Source organism: Pteronotus mesoamericanus, unplaced genomic scaffold, assembly GCF_021234165.1.
Source record: "Pteronotus mesoamericanus isolate MK-2021 breed Mesoamerican mustached bat unplaced genomic scaffold, CSHL_Meso_final scaffold_54, whole genome shotgun sequence".
NCBI lineage: Eukaryota > Metazoa > Chordata > Mammalia > Chiroptera > Mormoopidae > Pteronotus > Pteronotus mesoamericanus.
The window spans coordinates 903090-929266 of NW_026555321.1; the positions used below are offsets into that span (position 1 = coordinate 903090).

A 26177-nucleotide genomic window follows, 5' to 3' on the forward strand; every position below is an offset into this window, starting at 1 on the left:
TGGGACCTCCTCATTTGCACACACCCGACCACATCTCTGGGGAAATTCAGGTCACACTGTCTGTGTGACTCTGGGAAGGGAACTTACCTCTCCGTACATCAGTTGTGAAATGGCGATAACATCATCTAGCCCAAGGAGTTTTTGAGAAGATCAAACGAGACAGCATGTGTCAAGTGTCTATGTGATGTCTGGGTCCAGAGCTGTCTTGTCCTCCTAAACTCCTCCCACCCACCCCACTGGCTCACGGCAGGACCCTTCTCGGTGAGGGCCTGGCAGCTCAGACACCTTTCACCGGGCACCGTGCCCTTGAAACATCTCCGCTTCCCAGCTACTTGGTGGTTTGAAGAACGTGTTTTACTGTTCTTGAGCAAAAAAGTTAAACTTTGCTTTCTTTGTTTCCCAGTTTTTTCCTCTTGCCAAGTAAGAATATTTTAAAAAGCAAAAAAGCCCCTGTGGTCTAATCTTGGCTACCACCACCATGCTTTGCTAAAGAAGGGATTTCAATTTCAAAAAAGGAGAACATAACATCAGAATACGAAATGGTCTGCGCTAAGACATGACAGTAAACAACCTGCCACTGCCACTTAGAAAGTCACACACACACACACACACACACGCACGCACGCACACACACGCACACACACTCACCCTCCATTTCCTTTTTACTGGGGGCAGACTCAACCATACATACGAATATGCAATAAAAACAAAGCTTATCACTTTCTAGCTGGGAAACTGAACAAATGAGGCCCTCAGACATCATCTACTATTTCCCATTGTCATTAATTAAGTCTGCAGGAAGCATCTAGCCTCTGCCAGGCATTGCACTGGGCCTGGAAGGGGATACAGAAGTGAATGAACCACGGTCCCTGTCCTCAGAGAGCAGGAAGGGACAGGAACAGGAAGACCAACCAACCGTGAGGCGCAGGAGACAGGTCCTGCCCTGCCCTGAGCAACAAGCAGCTCTGCTAGTGTGTGACTTTGGGCTTAGACCGGAAGCACAAGAAAGATGCTGAGAAATAGCAATGTTGCAGAAGAGTAATTTTGACTGAAGAATATGAGGACACAGGCCTTGGCGGCGTGGCGGCGTGGCGTGCACAGGGAATGCACTGCAGCCAGGCTGTGCAGAGGGCGACAAACGGGGAAAGGGAGGCAGGGATGGGCTGGCCTTTATAGTGTCCCGAATCACAGGGTCAGCACCCCGAGTCTTGCATTTTTGGCCATTAGGCGCCTCTGCAGGTCCTTGCTGGTCTTTCTTGTTATTAACAGTGGCCATTTGCTGAACGCTGACTCCGTGCTGGGCTCTGGGATGCCCACTCTATTTGCTTTGCCTCAGTTAACCCTCCTACCTGCCCGGGGATGCAGGCGGTACACCGACGCTGCCCCACAGATGAGGGGCGGAGGCTTGGGGAGGGGATGGGGTTTGCCCTGAGGGAGCCGGGATTTGTTCCCCGGCCTGCCTGATTTCAGAGCCCAGGCTCCCTACATCTCAGCTGTTCTGCTGTCACAGGAGGGACAGGGTCAGGGCTGGGAGCCTCAGAGCCAGAGAACAGCAGAGAAAACCACTCCTGCAGCTTGAATCTGAGGCCCCAGGGCCCCAGGTGGGGTGGCCACAGTGGGAAGGGAAGGATGAGAGGCCCCCAGTTCTGGGACGGACTGAAGGTGCCAGGGCTGGAGAATGAGGCAGGGGGAGGTGGCAGGTGCTGGCTGCTGGGCTTCCCTGCTGAGCGACTTGGAAGACACCGGCACCGTTCAAGGAGGCTTAAACACCAGGAGAGAAAGACAGAGGTTCATTAGGCCTTTGAAATAAGGAAAAATGTAATAGTCAAAGTTCCTTTCTCATAACCCAAGAGACTGAGTGGTTACCAAATGCCAAACTAGGGTAGCCTCAAGTCATTCGTTTAGTCTCTCACTTGAATCCATTATTTTTGATGTTGAGTTTCCTGAGTGGCTTTGGGAGTGGGGCACAACCTTCATAGCTGGCTTTAGTGAAATGAGGGAAGGTGGGCCCTCCAGTCTTCCTTCCAGCCTGGTGATAAATGAATGTTCTTGAGAGGGCTGGTAGGAGATGGTGGACATGGCTAGGAACAGAAAGAACCTTAACATGTTGAGCCCTGGTTGGTGTGGCTCAGTTGGCTGGGCATTGTCCTACATACCAAAAGGTCGCCGGTTCAATTCCTGGTCAGGGCACAAGCTTGCAGATCTGGTCCCCAGTCGGGGCGCCTAAGGAAGGCAGTCAACTGATGTTTCTCTCTCTCTTTTTCTCCCTCCCTTCCCTTCTCTCTAAAGTCAAAAATTAAAATTAAAATAAATCAGTAAATAAAAAAGAACTTTAACATATTGGAACACAAAGGGCTGGCTCTCCTGGAGGAATTCCCGGCAGGTGGAAAAGCCATTCAGCTGTTCAAGTTGCCTACAGTGCAAAGGGGGCCACACCTTCTCCCCTGCAGAAGGTGGCTTCTGAGAGACTCCTCTAGGGGACAAGCAGGGAGAGGAGGAAGCCAGCGCAGAGTTCGTGTGGCTCTGTCTGGTACTGAGTACGACTCCAGGCTGCTCGTAATTTCATTTAGCTCTCACAACAACCTGACACAGGTGATGGTTTAGCCCTGTCTTTAAGGGATGAAGAAACCACGGCTCATTGAAGAAGACACACAGCTGGGACTTGAGCCCAGAGACTTTTGTCTCCAAAATCCATGCTCCTTCCTACCTGTCACATCACCCCCTCCACAGGCACAATTCCCGGGACCCAATGGACTGTAGAAAGTGATGCTGGAAGAGAATTGAATAGAATAATCAGATCAGAGAACCACAGATCAGCAAGAGAAGGGCCTGATTCGGGGAGCCCTCAGGTGGTTCGGACAGCATCAGGACGAGGTCATTGATACGGCGCACCAACGACCAAAACCACACAATAGAGCGGAAGATCGACCAAGTGACAAGCCCCTGTTCCGAGCCTCGCTGGGCCTACCTGGGGTGGGGCTACAAGGACAACTGGAGCGAAGAAGAACGAGAACTCTCAGAGCACCTGTGCTAGGTGTGGCCCGGAATCTCAGGCTGCCTCTTACTTCTCTGTCCCAGGTCACAGCTGCCGTCTTGGTTTCAGGTTAAAGCTTCTATCAAACTACCCGAGCAAGCAAGGAAATTTGTCCAAATGCTCTGATTTCATGATTTTTTTTGCTTTTGAAAGGTAAGAAAAGAAACTCCATATGTCCTCCTAAATAGCTGACAGAAATCTGCTAGAAAAATTTGGGGAAAATATGTTTCAATTCTCATGAAACATAAGGCGCTCCAGCGATGCCTCCACATCCCGTCAAAATACGTTCTCCACCAACAGACTTGCGTCCCCGAAGAGTGACTTGATGAAGGCGCGCGGCACAGAATCGTGGAAAGACACTGGAGCACAAACCCAATAAATTAGCATATGTACTAAACCGAAACGAAGCATAACAGGGATTAGACAAGGACGCCTGGGAGCGGCTTCTTAACGCATCTGGGTTTTGATGGTCAAGCCATTTAAGAAAGAAATAAGATTTTTAAAAATGGTGATTACAGACATGAATTTTTAAAAATGTGCTATTTGCAGTTTAGTTCCTGAATTAAACCCACTGACTTAAACCCACGTGTGTTTCCTGCCACACGTGCGCCATTTTCCTGCCCTCCCTGGGTGGAGTCCTTGGTGTCTGATGTGGGCTCCCTGACCAAGGCCACTTCAGGACCTGGTGGCAGCGAGAGAGGAAGTGAGTGCTGGGGCCATGACCTCCGACAGAGCCTTCTGCGGCTTGGTGCAGAGCAGGTGTAGAGCAGGCCGGACGTCCTTGCTTGGCTGAGAGGGGAGTGTGGTCATCCATCTGTTCTGCTTTTGTGTACTGGCCCTACCTCAGAGGGTAAAAGTGGTTTCTGATCCCTACTGGAAACCAGGGCCCACGCTCAGCTCTGAAGGAGTCCAACAAGACAGGAAACCACCTTCCGTGTTCACGGGGACAGGCGGTGGCACGTGGCAGCCAGGGTGCCTGCCTCCTTGCCCCTCCTCTGCTGAGACCCCACCAGGGGCTTTATCCCTTGCCCGGCCCACGTGGCCCTGCCTGCTCTGGCCCCTGCCTTCTCTCACCTCCCCGTTACTCTCCCCTTGGCTACCTGTCTGCAGCCACCCTGGATCTTGAATCTGCTCCTCCAAGTTGTCAAGGTCATTTTCACCTTAAGGCCTCGCATGTGTTCCTCTGCCTGATAAGCTCAGCCTTGAGATTTTGGCGTGAGTGACTTTTTTCTTCTTGTCCTTCAGGCCTCCATCTGAAAGGACACTTGGTCAGGAAGGGCCAGGCCACCCGGGACTCGGCCTCCTTCTAACTCGCCTCCATCATTGCCGTGCTCGGTCTTCTTGGCGCTTGTCACCATCTGGCGTCTTCCCCCGCATGTGTGTACATAGCCATCTGCTGTCTCCTCCGACAGAAGGTAAATTCCGTGAGAGCAGGGAACTTTCCTTTCTTATTCCGACTGGATTGCGCCTCTTGGTTCAGCAATTATTTGTTGACAAGATGGTGAACGAACAGGGATTCAAACTCCCAAGGGGAGCTGGGCATGTGTTTCTTGACTGTTTCCTGTATGTGTCGTTGGGCCCGCAAACCAGGAAGATCCGTCTGTTCCTTCGCTGGTGTGAAAACTAAGGACTTACCCTCTCACCATTCTCCCTTCCCCAAAGGAACATGGGATCATTTGTCCCAACACCATTTATTAGGAAGTGATCTCGTCACAACCAGAGGTGAGAGGTGGGTTGAAATTATAAGATAAACAGTGAGTTCAATTCTTATATGTTCTAGGCTATACTCTGGACTATTTCATTGCCTCTATTATCAATATTCACAAATTTAATTGTTACACCTTTAAAATGCAATGTACTATCTCAATAGATAGCCCTCTTCATTCTTCTTTTATCTTTTCTAAACGTTTCTAAATTATTCTTGATTTTATTTTCTCAGATGATTTAAAAAATCCTTTTGGAAAATTAAAAAATATCTGGTTTGGATTTTGATTTGAATTCCATTAAACCTCTATCTTACTTTTGGAAGAATTCATCTTTACGTTATCTTTCCCACTAGCAAACTGTGAGATTTCTTGGAGATCTGCAGTTTTCTTGTTAAGTTTTAATTTTACATTCTTTGCTACTATTATGGATGGAGTTAATTTCTATTTTATACCTTCCCCTCCCCCAATCTGGTTTGAGATTCATCTGCAAATTTAGTTGATGGCAAAGTAATGGCTAAACGAGAAACTCCTGACATGAAACAGTCCCAGAACCACTTGCGCGAGACTGTGTAATTATGCTGGATGGTGTGGAGTCACGAACAGACCTACTACTAATAGACCTTTTCTCTGAACAGAATGAATTTTTATTTTGCATTTATTTGCAAGGTTTGTGAATTCTCTTACAGACGCTCTATCTCAGGTAAATGTTTGTGAGCTCTGACTGTACCCACGTCTTTATTGCTGCCTGGGGATCCTTTCTATTCCTCCACATTATTTTCTCTCCCATTCTATGCAACAGCTATTTCAAACCCTCTCCACAATCCTGAAACCCCAATTCCATGATCGCTTCACTTTCAGAGGACAAACCTGCCATCTAGCCAGAGAGCTAGAGAGAGGAGGGAAAAGCATAGAACATAAAAAAAAAAAAAAAAAAAAAAACAAAAAAAAACCCTCTTCAATTTCCTGACATCAAATTTACCCACTTACTTATATCTGGACCGATCTGTCTTTGCTATTCCAATGATTATATCCCATCCATTTTCTGGACCCCACCCCCTCCATTTCCCCAAGGGTCCTTTATTGCTGGACAATTAGGTTGTTTCAGTCTTCCCCTGTAATACAAACACAATGCTTAATGAACTGCATTGTGATACCCTTGGCTGCGTGTCCCTGGCTATCCCTTAGGATAAAGGAATGAATGTATGTATGATTGCTGGATCGAAGGCTGTGCTGAATTTGATGACTTCGAGTTACAAAGCTGATTGTTCAGGTGTGCGCTGTTTCACTTCCACATATTTGTGCATATTCCAATTTTCCTCTTGTTTTTAATTTCTAGTTTCATACCATACTGGTAAGCAAAGATATTTGGTATGATTTCAATCTTCCTAAATTTGTTAAGGCCTGTTCTGTGACCTAACATATGACCTATCTTGGAGAATATCTTCTGTGTGTTGGAGAAGAAAGTATCAATATACTCTGCTGCTGTTGCATGGAGTGTTCTGTATGTGTCTGTTAGGTTCATTTGATACATAGTTTAAGCCCAACATTTCCTTAACACTTTTCAGTCTAGAATGAAAGTATTGAAGTCCCCTACTATTATTGTATTGTCTGTTTCTCCCTTTACATCTGTTAGTGTTTGTTTAATATATTTAGGTGCTCTGACATTGGAGAGATATATATATAAATGATTGTTACAGCCTCTTGATGGATTGACCCCTTTACAATTATATAATCACCTTTTCGGTCAGCTTTAAAGTCTTTTTTGTCTGATATAAGTATAGCTACCAATTCTCTTTTAATTTTCACTCTCATGAAGTATCTTTTTCCATCCCTTCACTTTGAGTCTATGTGTGTCCTTAAAGCTGAAACAAGTCTCTTATAGGCACACAGTTGGGTCTTCTTTGTTAAAATTTTTATTTACTTACATATTTATATATATTTACTTTTTAGAGAGGGGGAAGGGAAGGAGAAAGAAAGGGAGAAAAACATTGATGCAAGAGAAAAACATTGATCGGCTACCTCTCGCACGCTCCCCAACTGGAGATCAAACCTGCAACCGAAGCACGTGCCCCGAGTGGGAATCAAATCAGTCGTCCTTCACTTTGCCTGATGGTGCCTAACCAACTGAGCCACACTGGTCAGGGCTTCATCTTCTTTTTAAAACTATTCAGCTACTCTATATCTTTTGATTGGAAAATTTAATCCATTTACATTTACAGTGATTATTGATAGGTAAGGACTTATTATCATAATGCCATTTTTTCTTTGTTTTCTGGTTGTTTTGTTGTTCTCTTGTTCTTATCTTCCTCCCCTGTTATCTCTGTCAATTGATGACTTTCCCTTTTTCTGTCATGGGTGGTGTGCTGGAACTTCTCTGCTGGACTCCTGGGTGACTGTTCTATGTAGTGTTCTCTCGGGGCTCCGGGACCATGGCCAAGAGGGGCTGGAGTTGGTTCACAGGCCACTCCAGGGTCCAGAGCCACGTCCAAGGTCTGTATGCCTACTATCTGATGCATGGGTGGGCGAGATTCCTCCAGGGAGTGTATCCGTAAAATCATTGTCATTCTTTACACTTTTATGGAGAGAAAGGTCGTAGCTTTCGTCAAATACCAAAGAGGTCTGCAACCCTCAAAAGGCTCACAGCTACTGCTGTTGAGTTTTTATCTTTTTTTTTTAAATCAGAAATGGTTGCTTAACTTTATTAGCTGGTGTTTGGAATTAATTCTTCATTCAACATTTATGAATTTCCTACTTTATGTCAAATACCAATCTAGGAATTTAACAGCATAACCATGTTTTCTCCCCTTTTACTTGTAAATATAATGGGAAATATTAATGTTTCTTAAAATTGACATTATTACATTCCTAGACTAAATCCTACTTGGCCATTGTAAATCATTATTTTATTATGTAGTAGGAAACAATTTGCTAACACATTGAGAATATTTGAATATTTATTAACCAGTGAATTAGTATGCAAATTGGTGGTGGTGCATGAATTTTGGGTCAGATTCAGACCAAGGTTTTAAATAAATAAAATGAACTTGAATGCTTTCAATATTTTTAATGCTAAAGAACAGTTTAAATAGTATGGGAGTGATTAGTACCATAAACATTTCATGGATTTTATTGGCAGAGACACTGGGTCTAGTTTCTTTCTGAGGAATAATTCCTTAACTACTTTGCCAATTTCTTCCATGGTCTGTTCAGGTTTTGTAACACTTCCAGAGCCAGGTTTGCTCATTTACTTCTTTGGAGTAGTGAGTATTTAAAAAATTATTACCAATATCAAATTACTCACCTATAATTAAAAAAACCTTAAAGCCACAGATATTTCTTATTTTTCAAGCATATGTACATACCATTTTAATTAACAAAATACATAGTTATGTAAAAGCATTTAGATTTGCAACTCTTTGTCATATATTTGATCAATAGTAAAATATTAAGATGTTCAAGTTTTTTTTATATTTACAATGAGGTCTCATTCAGGAGAAACCCTTTAGGGTTTCACTGTATTGCTTTGAGATGGGTATTTTTAATCAGAATGATCTATTCCATTGAGAGTTTTTAAAGTGTATTACATATTAAACCTTTCCAAGGACCATTTTGACACCATTTGAGATTATGACATGCTTTAAAAAAATAGTATGTACTAAATGATATTTCCTGCTATTAACTTTATTTTTACATTTTCAGAATAAATTTATTACTTATGGCTTGTGAGTCTCTTAATATTGCAAAATTTAGTTTGCCAGTATTTTATTTGGGATTTTGGTACTTGTGTTTGTAGTTGAGACAGTCCTTCCTTCCTTCCTTCCTTCCTTCCTTCCTTCCTTCCTTCCTTCCTTCCTTCCTTCCTCGCTTCCTTCTTTCCTTCCTCTCTTTCTTTTTTGCTTTCTTATGTTTTGATTTTCTCTCTACCCAGAATGTTTTCCAAGAGCACCGTCCTGTGTATCCGCAGAACTTCGGGCACACAGCATCTTTTCTGTCCTTTCTCCCCTCTTATCGCCCCTGATCCCCTCTCCTCAGGGTGTCTATTTTTGGGCTTTAGTGGGGGCAGGGCTGTAAACTGGAGCCTTGGTTCCTAGACCTTTCTACTTACAACCTTCTAGGCTGCTCTGCCTTTCTCTCTTCAAACCACATCTGTCTAATATCTCATTCTACCACTGTGGCTGATGTAACATCGGTTTTTCCTGACCCTTCAGATAGCACCTGCATTTTACAGAGGCTTTAAGGAATCTTTGCATTGGAGTTCTGGTCAGTCTTTCTCTGGTGCTTAGTTCATCCTTTGCCTAGAGAGGGGGATGTTCTGCTGGAGCCCAGTGATCCAGGAGAGGACCTGGAACTCCGTCTTCTCAGACCGGCAGGCCCTGCCCCCGTCTCTGCACGCAGGACACAGCTGTGGGAATGAGTGGAGCCAATGACCACAAGAAATGAGCCTCCTCACCTGTTCAAGCGCTGTGCATAAGAGTTGTAGCCCTAAGTGGACAGCTCATGTTTCTCTTTTTTCCTAGGGCCACAGTTAAATAGAAAGTTAGAAAAGAGATGTTAGTTTTGCCATAGGCCTACAACCAATGGAGATCAGTGGAGTCCGTAAGATACAAATGAGTGTCTAGCACTGTGTTCACTTCAGCCCCAACTAAAGATAAAGACGCTCTTAAATATGCAACCTGGATGGAAGACAGCAAAGCCCCTTGTGAATGGTGAGTTACTTTACAAGGGTGGGATACACATGAACAGTACTTGATTTTATGTTAACACTGTGATGTCAACAAAAGGCTTGTCACAAGCCCATTAAAGTTCAGAAACCCAAGGCTCTGGGTTTTCTCAGACAACAGCCAATAAACCTGTCTCCTTGACTTCCGACCAGGATTGTGTTTCCATGGAACCTGGTATTAGTAAATGGAGAGCAGCCATGAGAAGAAGCCCAAAGACACTTTCTTAGTTTAGAGAAGTCTCAGTACTTGGCTGAAAATTATTCCATGAAACTATAAACATGAGAGATGTCAGCTGGTCTATGACTCCCTTGCGAAAAATAAAGCACCATGACTCAGCTACTTGTGATAATAATTCATAAACAAAGACACTTTAAATAAAAATGCCTTCAGGACACAGGATGCACAAATTTGACCACAATGCAAGAATTTGCTAATTTGAGGCTTCAACAAACACTCATGTTCCAAAAGCTCGACCCATAGGACATCATTTGTCCTATAAACAGTGCCACAAATGACACTTAGGCCAAGAAACAAACTCCTATTTAATCCATTACATGGAATTTGGAAGAACCATGGGATTTAGAAACCGGAAGAAACATTTCTGACCCAACCAACAATGAAGACCTGGACTGGGTCCTAGGAATCAATTAAAAACCAAAACAGACAAGAGCGTGCCACGGGCTGCCCATAAAGGCCGAGCTCTGTTCTCCAAGCCACAGACCCGCCAGGGGAAAGACGTGTGCGCTGCCCACAGCAGAGGGCCCTGCCGGTTCCTGAGTGGGGACTCGATGGCTATGGGGAGTGGGGTGGAAAGAGTGGGAGGCAGAGTCTGAGATGCCGAAGGACTCGGGCTTAGCCATGGAGGGCAGTCCCCACTTCTCTTCGGGCCTGCTCTGGACCACCTGTGGTCATTCTGAGGCTGGCCTGGCTACTCCCTGGTACTCCAGCTTGGCTGTTGGGCAGATGAAGGGGGCTCATTCACACATGCATGTGGGTTACCAGTAACCTGCTGGCTTATATGGCATAGTCTCAAAACAGGAGCAAACTGATCACAAGGACAAAGAAATCTAGATGTTTCCAGACAAGAGTGGCTCATTGTAAAGGAAGGGGCCGATGACTTGGGGTCACGCCGCTTTGCGGCGCAGCCCCAGCGCTGACACCCGCTAGCCGTGGGTTTGCGTAAGTTCCTTCCTGATTAACACCAGCTGAGGCTGCTTCATTCGCCAAAGGGGCTGTGTCTACACCGAAGAGCTTTTATTAAATGAACTCCCCAATATGTGCAGAGCATGAGGCACAGAGGAGACAATCAGCAAGTGTCAGCTTCTTCCCCCTCCATTGGAGGCATCAGGGATGGCCCGACCCTAAAGTGGCCCAGTCCAGCATGCACTTGCTTGGAGAAGCTGCTGAGGGAACCCCGGTGCATGCTGCGGGGTTGGGGCAGAGTGCTGGCTGGGGGCAGGGAGTCTGGGATCTCTTTCTTCAAGTGGTTGGATCTCTTTTCTGTGGTTTCCCAGCAATGCCACTTGGAAACCAGGGCCTGGCTAGTGGGGGTCGGGTGGGGGAGTGGGAGGAGGGTGGAACTGAGGATCAGTGTTTGGGGCTTTGGGGGCCCTGGCAGTAGCAGTATATTTAGTCTGTTTACAACACTGGGATTCCAGTAAGGATTCTGAAGCGGAGACAGACCAACTCAAATCTGAAAACCGCAGAGAGAAATGATCCAGGAGGCCACTTTCCCATAAAGACCACGCACGACATGAGGCTTCCTCATTCACTAAAAGAGGGATGGTGCGGCGTTCCCAAGGCACAGGCAAAATTCCTCATGGGACGGTGGGTAGCCCTGCTCCTTGCCAGTGAGAGAGGTCACGGGCGTGAAATTATAGACTTGAGACCCAAGGGCCGTGCCGCTGGAGGACGGTTCTCAGGAGACGAGAAGCCTCGGGAGGCTTCCATAAAACACAAAGCTGGTTTCCTGACTGAATCACCCAGATCTAAGATCTAATCAGAAGACCTCCTGCAGGCTTCCCCAAGCATGCAGGGAAGACCGTTTTAGAGAGAGATCTTTGGGGACCCACTAGATCTGTGCAAATATAGAGCCTTTCCCTATGTCCTGGCTGCAGAAACTGAGCCGTCTGCAGGTGGTTTCACAGCCCTTACCTTCTTCAGCTCTTCCTGGATGCTCTGGCTATTGTCTTCAGATGACAGACTCTCCTTCTGGTTCTCAGACTCCGTCTTGGACTCAGACTCCTGATCCTCCCCTGAAGACGTCTCCTTCTCGCTCATTTTCATGGCTAACTCGAACAACTTGTTCCTTACTTTCTCCTCCGCGGTATCTGCACTGGTCTGGGGGTGCCGAGTCTCGGAGCTGATGTCAGTCTCTGAGAAATCACCTGACACCTGAATGAAAATGGGAATCATGAGCTGAGGATGCCTCTGCTACAGGTGTGTGGCTTGTTGTCCCCAGTAACACCCAGTGAAGGATGCACCAGGAAGGGAACAGCTCTCCGACCTGGTCTGCTCCCTCTAAAGATAGGCGTTCACTTTTTACTTTTCTTTTCTCAAATACGGGCATCTCAACCCTTTGTGAAAGGGTTTGGGCAGGTGAGCATCTGTACTCAGAAATGTGTTGGAATCCACCAGTATTTTTCATTTGCAAAATGCTTACTGAGCACACAGCCTGGGCAGCACTGTGCTGGTGCTGATGAGGCAAGGCTGAACAACCTGGGTCGCCCGGTGAAGCGGCCCTATGAACACCTGCTATACGGACTATCGCTATGGTGGCTGCAGAGATGGGGGTTAGTAATTACGTCAATGGCCCATGCTACCCACTCGGTGAGTCTCTCTTAGGTTCCTTGTGTGAGTTAAGCCCTGACGAGGCCTGGGGAGCTCCATGCGGGCCATGGAGGCTGTGACCCTCACTTTCTTCTGGACTTGGACAGACATCTATGGAATGTTAAGACAACCCTCAGCACACCATCCACGTCTATTCAGCCCAATTTTAGTTTTTTGAATTTTCTCTTTGAGTTGTTCAGTCCTTTTATAAGGCTTGCTAGTTCATGGCTTTTATTATTGTGTGAAGGGCTTCCAAAGAATAAAGAAAAAATTTACTGGTATTTTAAATAAGATATAACTCATTCTATTTTGCGTTTACTATATGGGTGCATTGGGCCCTTTTAAAAATCTAAGGTACGCGATGGGATCTTTGTGATATTATTTTTCCTCTCTTTTGAAATATGTTGCTATTTCATCATCTTGGGAAATATCTTTCATTATTACTCATCAGTCACTCCCAATTATGCTAAAAGAGATTGAGACAATAATACAGGAGAACAGAATTGCCCAGAAGGATGACTCAATAGCGAAATCAATCATCGCCATTGTGAGTTTGCTTTTAGCTCATTGCATACAGTTGAGAATCTAAAATTTCATAATGGCAAAGAGAAGAAACTGACAGGGAATTACACTTTGCGATTATTAGGTGACTCAGTAGATGAATTCAAAGAGGAGCCCAGCTCTCTAGACTCTAACAATGAGGTAAAGTTGATTCTAGATGCAAAATTCCAGACTGAGTCTTCAAATGATAGTGTCCTAGGTGAATTATCTTTAACTCAAGAATCAATGAGTAAACAACATACGAATAAGGACAAAAATATGGTATTTTCATTTAGTTAGTCATTCAATGGGAAGGGCTTTATCCCATACATTTTACAACCAGAATCTGGATCATTCTGCTTTGCTAAAAAGATGTGTGACAGCCTTTTATTTTTAATGATATTTATGCATCAGGTTGGCTTGATATGGTTTGTAATTGAACAAATGTTAAGGGCGGCTGACTACATAAAGGTGATTAGAAGGAAGTAGGCTGTAGACATGAAAAACAGAATCACTGGATTGATAAGTGAAAAAAGGTCCATTGGAAATGACTGTCTTTTCTGGTCCTGCTTCAGAAGGAGGAATTCCTTATGGGACATGGGGAACTTCATGGGAAGAACAGCCTCTGAGCAGGGTCTTGAAAGATGAGGACAATTTTAATACGTAGACAGGAGGCCAGGCATTCTTACTGAGGAAGCAGCAGGACAAACAAGACCCAGGATACGTGAGACTGCTTGGTGCAATGAGAAGAAAAAGGCCCAGAAGTGGAGAGAGTGGAAAACTTGGGAGCTGCAAGCAGACAGGTCTGGATCAGGCTACCGAGAGCTAAGCATCAGCTCAAGGAACTGAGCTTCTCCTCGCAAAGAACTCAGCGGCGACTGTCGTGGTATGCACGAGATCCACCAGGGAGTCAGCGCCTGGCTACAAACTCACCCCTGGTAACCTTCTCTTACCATCTCACTCAATAGATTTAACACACCCAATGGTCAATTCATCTTACCTGTACTTTGCTTTACTTCGGCTTTGTCCTATTTTCTCTTTTTTTCCATATAAGAACTTACGAAGAATTAATCCATGGTGACTCAGTCCACATCCAGCAAATGTGTACTGCGTGCCTACTAAGTGCTGGGCCCTGTGATGGCTCCTGAAGCTCAAAAGTGAGAGGGACAATGTTCCTGCTCTGGTGGAGTTCATAGTTTGATGCAGGGAGGGACACCCGACCAGATGATCCGGATGCGTTGGGGCACAACTACACACAGGTGACGGTGTGAGGAGGCTTAGAGCGTTTCATGAGGCTCCCCTAGTTGGCTGAAGTAAATGTCACCAGGGAAGGGGAAATGGAATAGCTCATACCTGAGCAGAGCTTTAAAGAATGGAATCCTAAAAATTGTAAGGCTAGACCTCACGTTTTATTTGAGCTGAGCACTGTATTAATGCAAAGTGATGGCCCTCGAGTTCAATAAGGACTCTGCGATCACGCACACAGGGATGTGACGCCCAGAGATGTAATGCCATAAACACGATGGAAGCATCATTGTCAGAAGCCACCAGAGCTGCAAAGCTACCTCGGTAATATTTGGCCATGTAATAGTTATCAAGTAGATTAACAGATATTTACATCTCCAAAGAAAAATTGATACAGTAAGTCCTCACTTAATGTTGTTGGTAGGTTTTTGGAACCTATGACTTTAAGTGATATGACCTAAAAAGAAACCAACTCTACCGTAGGCTAATGGACACAAACGAAAGTAAGTTCCTATGCCATATTTCTGATCACAAAAATATCACCAAAGAAAGACCCCAAACAATTCTAACGTTAAACATTGAAATAAATGGAAGCTCTACATTCATTTAAGAAAGGTTAAGAAAAACAAGTAAGATCATTATTTTTTTTAACCCCCTTATTCTAGTTCAAGGTTGCTGGGTCTGAAACCTACCCTGGCAGCTCAGGGCACAAGATGGGGCCTGCCCTGGGCAGGATGCCTACCCCTCGCGGGGCCACGCATACGCCCACGCGCACTCACACTGGGACAAGGTACACACGCCAATTCACCTCACAGGCACATGTTTGGGGCGTGGGGAAAAAATGGAGTCCCCGGAGAAAACCAGGCAGACACGTGGAGAACCGGCAAACTCCACACAGTGGCCCCGGCTGGGAATCAATTTTCTAATACTGTCATCAATGTTAAAATGAAACAACGTTGAACAAAATGACATTATTCACAGGACCTGCTGTAGTGAGAATATCCTCCCGACCTCAAACCTTGGTCCAGAATGTAAAATGAATGCCCATCATAAAACAAATAAACAGAAACGCAGCACCTGAGCCTTCTGTTGTGGTGGCGGCCTCCTCAGGCAGCCAAAGATAAGCCCTACTCCCAACCCTCGCTTAATATTCCCCTGTGTTATTGGCCACTTAGGAAATGTATTTCCCCCCCAACATGCCAATAGGTAAAGGGAAGAACTAGCTACGGTGCCAAGCTACGTCCTAGGAGGTGGGGTCATGAAATGTAAAGTCCTAGGATGGAGACTATGAAAACCGTGTAGAAGGATACAACAGTTTTGTTGTTTTCTATTCATTCACTTCTTCAATATATGAGTATGCACCAATGTTCTTAGCCGTCTGTTCAAAGATACCTATAGTGAGACCATGAGAGGAAGAAACAACTCCTTTCTTAAGCGAGCAGAGGGGAAATGACTCGACGATGCTGGATATTGGCAAACAACAGGGTGCGGAAAGCATTATCCTGATCCAAAAATGACTAACAGAAAATGTTTAACATGAACCTACGGAAAAACACGGCAGAGCAAAAAAGGCAAAAGAAAGCTTGAAGACATCACACAAATTTTACTAGCAACCAGGACACAATGTCTATTAGATTAGTAGTTTTGCATTTTCATTAAAAAGGGGTAATTACAGAGAGGCAGTGACGTGGAGAGAGTTATAGGGGATTAAGCACGAGACTAAAAGACTATAGGGTGAGATGAAATGGGGAGACTAAGGAGACAACAGATTGAAGAAAGACGGACGACACCGCCACAGGATTAGAACCTCCAGCTGAGGAGGGGACAGCAGCATAAACCTTGGGAAGACACGAGGGAGCTGGAGGACAAACTTGGGGAGGCCAAGGAAAAGACCGAGGCAGGAAAACAGTGAGGGACGGTTGCAGACGTGGAAGACAGAGAACCAATACCCATGTACCAATGACAGGTGGCCTGGGAGAATGACTATAGTCACAATGACAGAGGAAAATGCTGCCAAGTGGAAAAAGTAGCGGAGTGTGCACATACCATGTGCCGCAGCACGAAACGCACACACATCTACCGTGCTGGCAGAAGTGCTTGCTTTTTAAAGAAACAACAAATCAAATACATTTTCAGGAGGAGAAACAAATGTTACCTGCAAGATGGGGCAAAAGGAGGTTTACAGTTTGTATAGAAAATAATACAATAGTTAATAAATAATTATACAAGAATACACCCTGTTTTGTGGACTAGCAAGTGTAAACCTCCGTTTGCCCACCCCTGTCTAAAGGGAAAATTAGGTTGTCTCTTCAGACTTCAACCCAACACTAAAGTTATCTGCTGCAGAGTGTTGGAGGAAAAGAGGTTCTGACCAAAAATTTCATCTCATCCATGGGCACCAGGGCGTTGGAGGTTATTTAGGACAGAAGGACGTGTTCAGCTCTCTGTGATGGCAGCTTGCACAGAGACTCACGCAGGAGGGAGGATTTGAGGTCGGGGATGAAGTTAGAGGATGTGGGAAAGAACTGCCGCGCTCAGCGGGCCGCATCTGCTAATCATGGCTGGTGAGGCGGCGCGGGGAGCGGGGAGCGGGGAGCGGAACAGCACACGGGGGCTGCTGCGACGTCTGGGAGGCTCACCAGACTGACGAGACAGACAGGAGGAAAACCACAGACGGGGGGCGGCTACAGTGACTGACGGAGGCGGGTTAGGGGAACGGAGACCGATGGATATGAAGGCAAAAGACTATGAGCCTCAGTCGCAGGAGATTGGAGGAGACTCCGATGTGTAACGATGTAAATTATTCCCAAATAGTAAATACATTTGGAGCAACCCAATCAAAACTTTTTAAAAAGGTGGGGTTGGGTTTTTTTTTGTATTTGAAAGCAGATTTTAAAAAACCATTTATAAGGGTAAAAGCACCGATAAAAGTCAAGACACTTTTATAAAATGTCATTAACAAAAACAACAGTAAAATATCAAAATAGATTATAAAATTCTTGTAATTAAAATAAAGTTGTATTTGTACATGAATGGGACTTCCAGATGAATGGAACAAAAGAGAGAGTAAAAAGCTAGGCTCGCGGGAGTAAAAGGAGGTTAATATATATTAAAAAGGGTATCTGAACCCAGTAGATAGAGGAGGAATTATTTAAGAATGATTTGGTGAGAAATATTTAACCCAAAAAAATAAAGTCAGATCTTCTCATATCATCCAGGAAAGTACAGATGGAGTAAAGGATTATATGCAAAATACAAAACTACAAAGTATTAGGGAAATATTCTTATAACCTTGAGGATTTGAAGCTTTCTAAAACAAGGTACAAAATGAAAAAGACAAAGGAAATAACTGAGAAATTATGATAAAAAATGATTGATAAATTATTAGTAACAAAAACTTTTGCATGTAAAATAGACTTAAATAAAGTTAAGGCAGCAGTGATAAACAAGGGGAGAATACTGTCAATGTGTAACCATCAAAAAACTAAAATCTACAATATAATTACAAAATAGAACTAATTCATAAAAATCAATTTAAAAAAAGGCAAATGACGCAACAAAATAATAGGAGGTAAATGTGCCTTCCAAAGGAGAAAACATGGAAGTAGCTTTAAATATAGAAAAAAATGCTCAACTTCAGTAGTAACTATGGACATGTTAACTAAAAAGAAATGTATTCTTTTCCTCACGTAAATTGGTGACAATTCAACAGACTAACAGCACCAAGTATTGTGGACAATAGGAGAAAGCATACCCAAATCGTGCTATGCCATGCAAATTGCTATGAGGTTTTGGGAGCTTAATTCGGCAAGTACTCATTAAAATTAAAGATCATTATACCTTTCAAATCAGCGATCCTGCTTCCTGTACTTTTACAAAGGGACCTGTACAATGATTCTCTCTGCAGTATTGTTTATAACATCAACCACAGAAAAGCCTTAAATACCCACCATTGTGGGAACTATTGATTGTTGATTTGTCCCCACAACCCAGTGGAGAACCCAGGGGGCTGGATGGATACTAGGAGCAGCCTCATCAGTAGCATTGCTTAGAATTTTCCCTGTACGGTGCAGACCTATACGAAAAAGGCTGACTTTTGTTAGACTTATTTATTTACAAATCCTCTACAGGCAAGGAAGGGCTGCTCCCTCATTGCTTGTGCCCTGGATGGATTGCTCCCGCTCCCACACTCCTCCCGGGGACCATGTGATGTAATATTTTGCAGGTTCTAGGCTTTGTTTTGTGTGTGCTGACATCTCTATTGCTTTTTGTTAAGAGAAGGAGGCAGAGGAATATGGAGAGAAAGACGCTGGTTTTGCCAAAACACAGATACATTTACAGAGCTGTATTTCTAAATGTACTGTGTGCGCATAAATGCACAAATACAAGTGCTGTCACTTGGGGGGAGACGGCAGAGATTTAGCGTTGTGGTCAAGAGGACTATGTCTGTGTTTTGAAATGTCTAATATTTACTGAAATTTACAATATATAGAAAACTAAATAGAAGACCAGCAGGCAGGCTAGGGTTTTGAAGTCCCTGGAAGTGCAACACCATCGCCACCTAGTGGGAAGGAGAGGACACTACCAGGGAGGTGGACGTCTGGTAACACTGGTCCCAGCACCTTTGTCTGAGCTCTTGCCTTTTCCCTATAGATGCCTTGCAAAGATTAATGCCAGAAGGCAACTTTCCAGCCACTTCAGAATAAATAGGAAGCTTCAGGCACCTAGTTATGGTGCATATATGGTATTTTATACCCACAAGTGTGCAGACAACCCTCAAGAGTATCCCTGAGGGAAGTTACTCAGAGTCTCTGGCAAACAGCCTGCACTTGAGCTAAACAATAATGACTCACAGGTGCACAGAACTTTGTATTTCTGCTCTACCATCACAGCAATCCCAGGAGGCAGATTTGTAATGACATTGTTTTACAGAGGAGAAAGTGAGAGCTTGGACCAAATGTAGGACTTTTTCTAGAAGGCACTATATTAGCAGCTCAGGCAGGACTGACGCCAGATTCTGTGACCTGAGGATCTTTGTGTTCACAGCTACCTTTAGGAGGGTGTCTGGCTGACACTTTCATAGACAGTCATTGTGGCAGGTGCTGGTGATGTCCCCAGCCTGTATCCCCTGGATCTACCTGAGTTGCCTGTAGCCACAAGGGACAGTTTCTGGCCCCCTAATAGTTCCCTACTTCAGATCTGGGTCTGTCTCTTCTCCTCTGCCTGAGGGATTTCTCAGGCACCATCCATGCAAACCTGGCTGTGTATGGAGTTCCTGCCCCTCCTGGGTGGGATCGTTCTCCACCAGTGGGAGATGGGAGGTTATGGTAACTACTCCCTGCCTTCTAGTGGGACAGCTCTTAGCTCTGATCCATGCAGCTGCTCACAGGGTCCCTGATGGGATGGAGCCCCCCGGCCCATAGCGTTCCTTCACTGGCCTTCCTCACTCCCCTGTCTCACCCCAGGGCTTCCTGGGGTCTCCTCCCACAAAAACCTACACCCCAATCCTTGACGCGGGACCTGCTGTAAGTGGAACCCACACTAAGAGTGCAGGGCATAGTGGCTGGGTGCTACTGAAGGTGCTATGATGTTCAGGAAGTGGGAGTGGTTTCTCCAGGTATGTAAAAAGTCAAGCTGAGAGCAATGCAAGAGAGTGATGGTGAGGTCCTTACGGAAGGCACAGGCAACATAACTGTCTTCCACAACGCTCTCGGCTTCAGATACTGCAATCCATTGCTTATGTAAGGTCATTTCAACTTTCCTGGCTACTTTTCCTGTGTCCTTTTTGAGTTTAAAAAATGCTGCTCCAGGAAGGCCAGGGTGGGCCCCACGAAGCTAGGTATTTAGTCCATGGTGATCACAGCCCTTCTCTGGCAAGAGGGGAGGGCAAGGGCCGGGCATGATCACAGACACAGAGCTGGGGGAGAGCAGCATGCATTTAGAGAATGTGAAATTCACCTGGTTACCAAAGAACCCTAAAGATTCCACCAAAAAAAAATCTAGAATTGATAAATAAGTGCAGTAAAGTAACAGGATACAAAATAAATATCCAGAAATCAGTTGCATTTTTATAACCAATAGGAGCTATCAGAAAAAAAAATTAGGACACAATCCCATTTACAATTGCATACAGAAATAAAATACCCAGGAATAAATTTAACCAAAGATGTAAAAGACCTATATTCAGAAAATTATAAAACACCGAGGAAAAAAATTGAGGAAGATACAAATAAGTGGAAGCATATACCATGTTCATGAATAGGAAAGAATTAGCATCATTAAAATGTCCATACTACCCAAAACAATCTATATATTCAATGCAATTTCTATCAAGATACCAATGGCTTATGTCACAGAACTAGAACAAATATGCCAGAAACTTATATGGATCCACAAAATACTCTAAATAGCCACAGCAATCTTGAGAAAGAAGAACAAAGTTGGAAGAATCATGCTACCTGATATGAGACTACACTACACGGCCATAGTAATCAAAACAGTCTGGTATTGGCATAAGAACAGGCATACAGATCAATGGAACAGAACAGAGAGCCCAAAAATACACCCACACCGTTGTAGTCAATTAATATTTGACAAAGGATGGGATAAAGATGGTCTATTCAATAAATGGCATTGGGAAAACTGGACAGATGTGTGCAGAAAAATGAAATTAGACCACCTTCTTATGCCACACACAAGAATAAAGCAATGCCAGGGAGGCATTGGTTTAGGCATTGGCAGAGCCACCAAGAATCCTGAGAATGGGAGTGATACAGACTAAGGATCCACAGAATGCCAGGAAATCACGCTCCGAATGAGCATACTGAAGTAACATTTACTGAGCTCTTGTGCTGTTGTGCTCCAACAGAGCTCAGCTTTTTATAAACCTTCCTGTATACACTCATCTCAACCCTTCTTTGCAGTGGGTTCTAATGGCTCCATTTTACGGACGAGGAAACTGAGACCTAGAGGGACACCCTCCCCAGGTCACAGGCTGGATTTGAACCCAGGAAGGCTGACTCTAGACCCCAGACCCTCCACCCTAAGCCACTGGCCCTCAAACTTCAATGCACAGCAGTATTAGCAGGGGAGCTCTTTACAGCAGAGCTCACTGGGCCCCAGCCGCCGAGTTTTTGATTCAGCAGGTCTGGCACGGGGCCCGAGAATCTGCATTTCCAACTAGTTCCCTGGTGCTGCTGGTCTGGGGCCACGCTTTGCAAACCTACTGTGAACTCTAAGTTCTCATCTCTGAGAGGGGAGCATGGAACCTCAGAGGGGCCTGCCTAGGTCACTCAGCTACTTAGTAGCAAAAACCAAAATGAGAAATTGGGTCTGTGAACTCTTAACTCAGGACTCTCTCTGCGCCCCGTGCTTGGAGGAGGGCCCCTCCTTCCGGAAAGAGTGTGCGTGCACTTGCGTGCACCTATTTTATTACCTGGTATGTGATTAGCTCCTGGGAATGGGCGCTGGGGGACGACAGCTCCTTGGCTGGCTCCTCTGAGCCCACACGGGCCCTTCTCCACCTCCTGGCCCGCCGGTCTGCAGCGTGGGTGGCCTCCTCGGGCTCGCTGCTGTCCGAGGTCTCCCTGCTGGCTGCCTGGGGATTGAAGTTCACATCCAGCTCTCCCTGGAGGTGCATCTTTTCAGCTGCAGGGTTCCTGGGGGCCTTCCTCTGCAACCAGGACAGCCTGGCCCGCCGCCCGGCTTCCCGGGAAGAGCCCGTCGAGGAGGTCTCCGAGTCAGAGCACATGGCCTCGGGGTTGGGGGACAGCCTGGAGGGAGCGGAGGCGGCAGGGGACACTTGGTCGGAGCCTTGGGCCTGCGTGGGCCGAGGCTGGGGGTTCCCGGGCAGACCTGGGGGCCGCGGGCAGAGCGTGCTCAGGGCCGCACCCCAGTCAAAGTCCTCCTCGCTGTCGGATCCCATCTCCTCGTAGGCAGACGCCACATGGGAGACAGCCTCCAGGGCCTGAAATGTGCCGCTCGTAGCTTTGGCCAGCCAGCGGGTGGGGGGCAGAGCACCGTCCTTCAAGGCCAGCCAGTTCCCATCGGGGCTCTGCAAGACTGGGGCCAGAGCTGCAGGTGGCAGGGAGGAGAGAGCAGAGAGCGCTGTTACCACAAGGGGAGGCTGCCATCTGCCACTTCCCCCTGCCTGGGTCCTGGGGAGCAGCCAGGCTCTAGCAAGTCCATAGGGGCACGCCTAGTTGGGGGCCGGCTTCAAGGTCCCCAGGAAGTCTCTTGAGGCCTCACAGGGACCGGCCCCTGACAGTCATGTCCCAGCTGTGTACCCAGGGGATGCTTAGTCAAGGTCCCTCAAGTGATAACATGTTTGGGGGGAATCTGTGAACCGCTGTGAGCACTGTCAAGGCTGAAAGTGGGGTTGCTGGGGTTTGCTCAGCCCACGGTGCCCCTGTTGCCATGGCCCAACAGGCTCCAGCACCAGCCCTCCCCCGAGGCATAGGCAGAGCTGCTGACAATAGCCCAGTGGCCATTCATCCGCTAAGGAGACGCCCACCTCAGGCCTCCCCTGTTCTGTATCTGTGCTTTGCCGAGACTGAGCCGTGCCCCCAGGAACAGTTTGCTTCCTGCCAAACATATTGGACATCTGTCCGGGCCTCCGGGATTGGCCTGGACATTTCCGCATGTCACAGCCCAGCATTCCTCAGGAAGACCAGCGGTTTTCCTTGTAAGGGCTTTATTCATTTATATATATTTTTTTCATTTTCAGTCTTCATCCTGAGGGATGCATGGATATTTGGACAGAGTGTGAAATCTCGTTTGTGTGTATGATGATGTTGAACTAAGTTTTATGTTTATATACAACTGATAAATGACACGTGGGTGCCTTTTTTTTTTACAGAAAATTACATTCATGTTTTGAAAACCAAAACCTTCTGCAAATGTACTTGGAGTGCTCATAATTCAGTGGGGGAACTATTTTGTGAAACGGAGTGTCTTTTAGTCGCTTTTAAAATATCCTTTAGGGTGATCAATTTGTGATTTTGAATTTTGAAATGCTGTTTTTGTTCTGTGGAATCTAAGAATTCCTTCTCTGTGAGAATTTTCAATCCATGGTGAGAGAGAAAGAAAAAAAAATAGGAATGAATGAATGAATGAATGAATGGGTATGGATATGGATATGCTGGGCACCAGGGGGTAAAGAAAAACATACCTAGAAAGGAAAAAGTGCACTTAAAAAATAAAACCCCGAACCATGTACCTCCATAAGGAAAATTCCATGTGCTCACAGAAGTTCTGCAGTTTCTACTGACAGGTACTACAAGGTTAACATGGAAACGATCTCCTTTGGAAAATCTTTAGAGTGACTTTAAAAATACTTACTGTTTATATTTTTTTGTATTGTGGTAACAGTGGAATTTACTCACATAGCTGTTAGTTAAATCTTCTCCCTTACAGAGTCGAAGTGGTAACACAATCTTTAAAAGCATATTTCTAAAATGGGAATTTTGCTGGTCATTCATTGCTGCTGTTGCTGAGGAAAGGGGTTGAGGCTTGACTGACAACTCAGGGTGGGGACAAACGTGCCTGGCTTCCACTATCTATATACGTGTATCTGGGCGAGGAAGACATTGACCTGTGTAGGGTGGGGTGAGCATCTTTACTTCCACAGTTCATCAAAGAACCATGTTGCTGGTGTGTGTTTTCCCAGCCAGGACTACATTTCCCAGGATCCTCTGCACTGAGGTGTGGCTATGGGACTAGTTCTTGCTCACGCACTGGGAGTGAAAGTGGTGTGCGTCTGTCTCATTTCCCTGTTCCAGCGGCTAGGCCGCAGATGCCCTGATCTCTCCATCTCTCTTCCTCCACCTGCAGGCCAGACGTGAATGACCCAGCTGAAGACGCAGAGGCCCCAAAGGACGGCAGAGCCACAGGGCAGAGGACTATCCTGTTGTTTGATGAGGAGTAAAAGTATTGCATTAAACCGCCTAAATGTTTGGTTCATTTGGCATAGCAGCAGGTGTTACCCTAATAAACATATACGTCAGGTTTCAGAAGGGACACTCTATGACCAGATGCTGGGACCCAAATCCCTTGGATTAGCGTTCCTGGCCTCTATAAGTGAGACACACCTTCCTAGTCCACAGACTGGTGGCTAGTCCTCGTCTTCCCCCATTCTATAGGCGGCTGAGGTGGGTCTGTGCAGCCATGTGCAATTCACACTCTTGCCCAGAAGCCCTTCTTCCCCCCAGAAGTCTCCAAACTGCAGTTTTGAAACCCACAGACCAATGAGCTGCTGCTTAAAACAGTTACTTGTTTGGTCCAGCCTGTCCACGCTCTCCCAGCTGGACGCCACCGACTCCTCCCTGGGCTGCTGGCCCGGGTCCCCCCGCTGCCTGGGCACAGCCTCCTGCGAAGAGGTCTTCAGGGCACCTTCTCTGGTGGGTGAGAATGCACACGGGGGTCTCTGTGGAAAGGAAAGGGAGGAGGGGTGAATTCGTGGGGTGTGGGCACCGGGAGGAATGCCTTCTGTTTTGCAACTGACCCTGCACAGTGTGGAGAAGACGCCATGGTGGGGATGTTTTCTCGTGCAGCGTAAAGGCTGCAGGTCAAGGTAGAAGGCCATCAAATGGTAGAAAGGGTCCCTGCATATCCATCGCAAGCAGGCCAGGCCTCCTAGGTGGCATTGGAGATGTTGTGGAACCAGACAGAGCCAGTGCTCACTGGGCTGCTCATCCAGCCACCGCCACCCCCCACCCCAACCAGCATGTCTTAGGGCAAATTCTGCATGACAAAAGTGAAAACATCTCTTTCTCAGACTCCAAACCTGAGTTTCAGCAGCATAAATGGTAAGCACAACGGAAGTGCTGCAATACATAACTGAGCCAAGGACGGCCCACCCACAAGTCCAGGACTATTGCAACCTAGTCCACTTTAGCACCTGAATTAAAGAAAGGACAATACACTCTAACCCAAGGGGAAGTAGGAGAAATGGCAGATTTCCAATGGCCAACGGAAATTTCAAACATGTTGAAATTGTGTCATATGTATGTTACAAATGTTATCTATAGAGAATTTGAAGCTCAAATGTTATACAGGGTCCGGCACAAAAAATGCCCCGTTTTAATTACAAAATCATAAACATGTAATTCTGTAACATAACAATATCACCTCTAAGCACACTATATGACATTTTAGGTAAAATGTTCACATTAAAACTGTAACTTATTACACTCATATTCTTACCCTATCAACCACACTCAAGCAGATCCTGTATATAGAGAATTTCACCCGGCAGAAACTAATTTTTTCCTTTGTAATGTAATGAAGGAATTATCTTTTGTGGGCCATTTAGTTGTCTTTTCTTCTCCTGATAAACTGAGGAGGGAAAGGGCAAAACCACTGGAAGCATCTAGGACGCGACGTGAAGCCAAGGCCTGACCGCTAAGGCGGGTTCCCGTGAACTCTGTCTCCCCCTGCTGGCGGATCTGAATGCAGCCGCCCTAGGCCTCCTCTCCCAGGGAGAAATGTGCCCGTGTCGGGCAGCGTTCTTCCTCTCCCATTACAGGTGCGAGGGCGACAAAGGGAGGTGCCAGGATACTGAAGGACAGCGCCTGAGGAGAGCTGTGGGCGGGCCCTGGGGTGGTGGGAGCTGGACCCAGGAGCCAGCCGGACCCGGGTTCCAACACCGCCTCTGCTATGACACCTTGGCTAAAGGACTTCCTTACTTTAAAAAAAAAAATTTTTTTTTTCATTTACAATGGACATACAGTTATATCAGTTTCGGGTGGACAACATCGTAGTAGACGTTTATATAACTTACGAGGTGATCACCCGCTAGATCTAGAACCCACCTGACCCCACACTAAGTGGCTTCATTTCCTGAGAGGTGTGGAAACCGAGCCTTGCCCTGCACACAGTAAATGCAGAATAAGTGGGAGCTTAAAAAAGGTGCTTGAGAATAAAGAAGAGTAAACACCAGCACTGGGGTACCTCAGTGGCAGCGCCGAGCCCCGTGGCCGGGGTTTGGGGAGAGGGCTACGCCCCCACAGCCTCGCCCTGAAGGATGGATAACCAGCCTGAGGAAAGACACAGAGAGAGCGGAGGATCAAGGTCCAGTGCCCCCGGCATCGCGCCAGGGCCCAG

General features: G+C 46.0%; 1 protein-coding gene across 1 annotated transcript in view; it reads right to left on the bottom strand.

Moving 5' to 3' along the window:
* Positions 1-26177, bottom strand: part of MYRIP (myosin VIIA and Rab interacting protein) — a 210430-nt gene that overhangs the window by 21535 nt on the left and 162718 nt on the right. The window contains exons 9-11 of the mRNA XM_054595556.1: positions 24345-24498; positions 21511-22148; positions 11616-11855 (exon numbers count right to left, since the gene is read on the bottom strand). Coding sequence (XP_054451531.1) covers positions 11616-11855; positions 21511-22148; positions 24345-24498 — 1032 coding nt within the window. The remainder of the gene's footprint in view (positions 1-11615; positions 11856-21510; positions 22149-24344; positions 24499-26177) is intronic.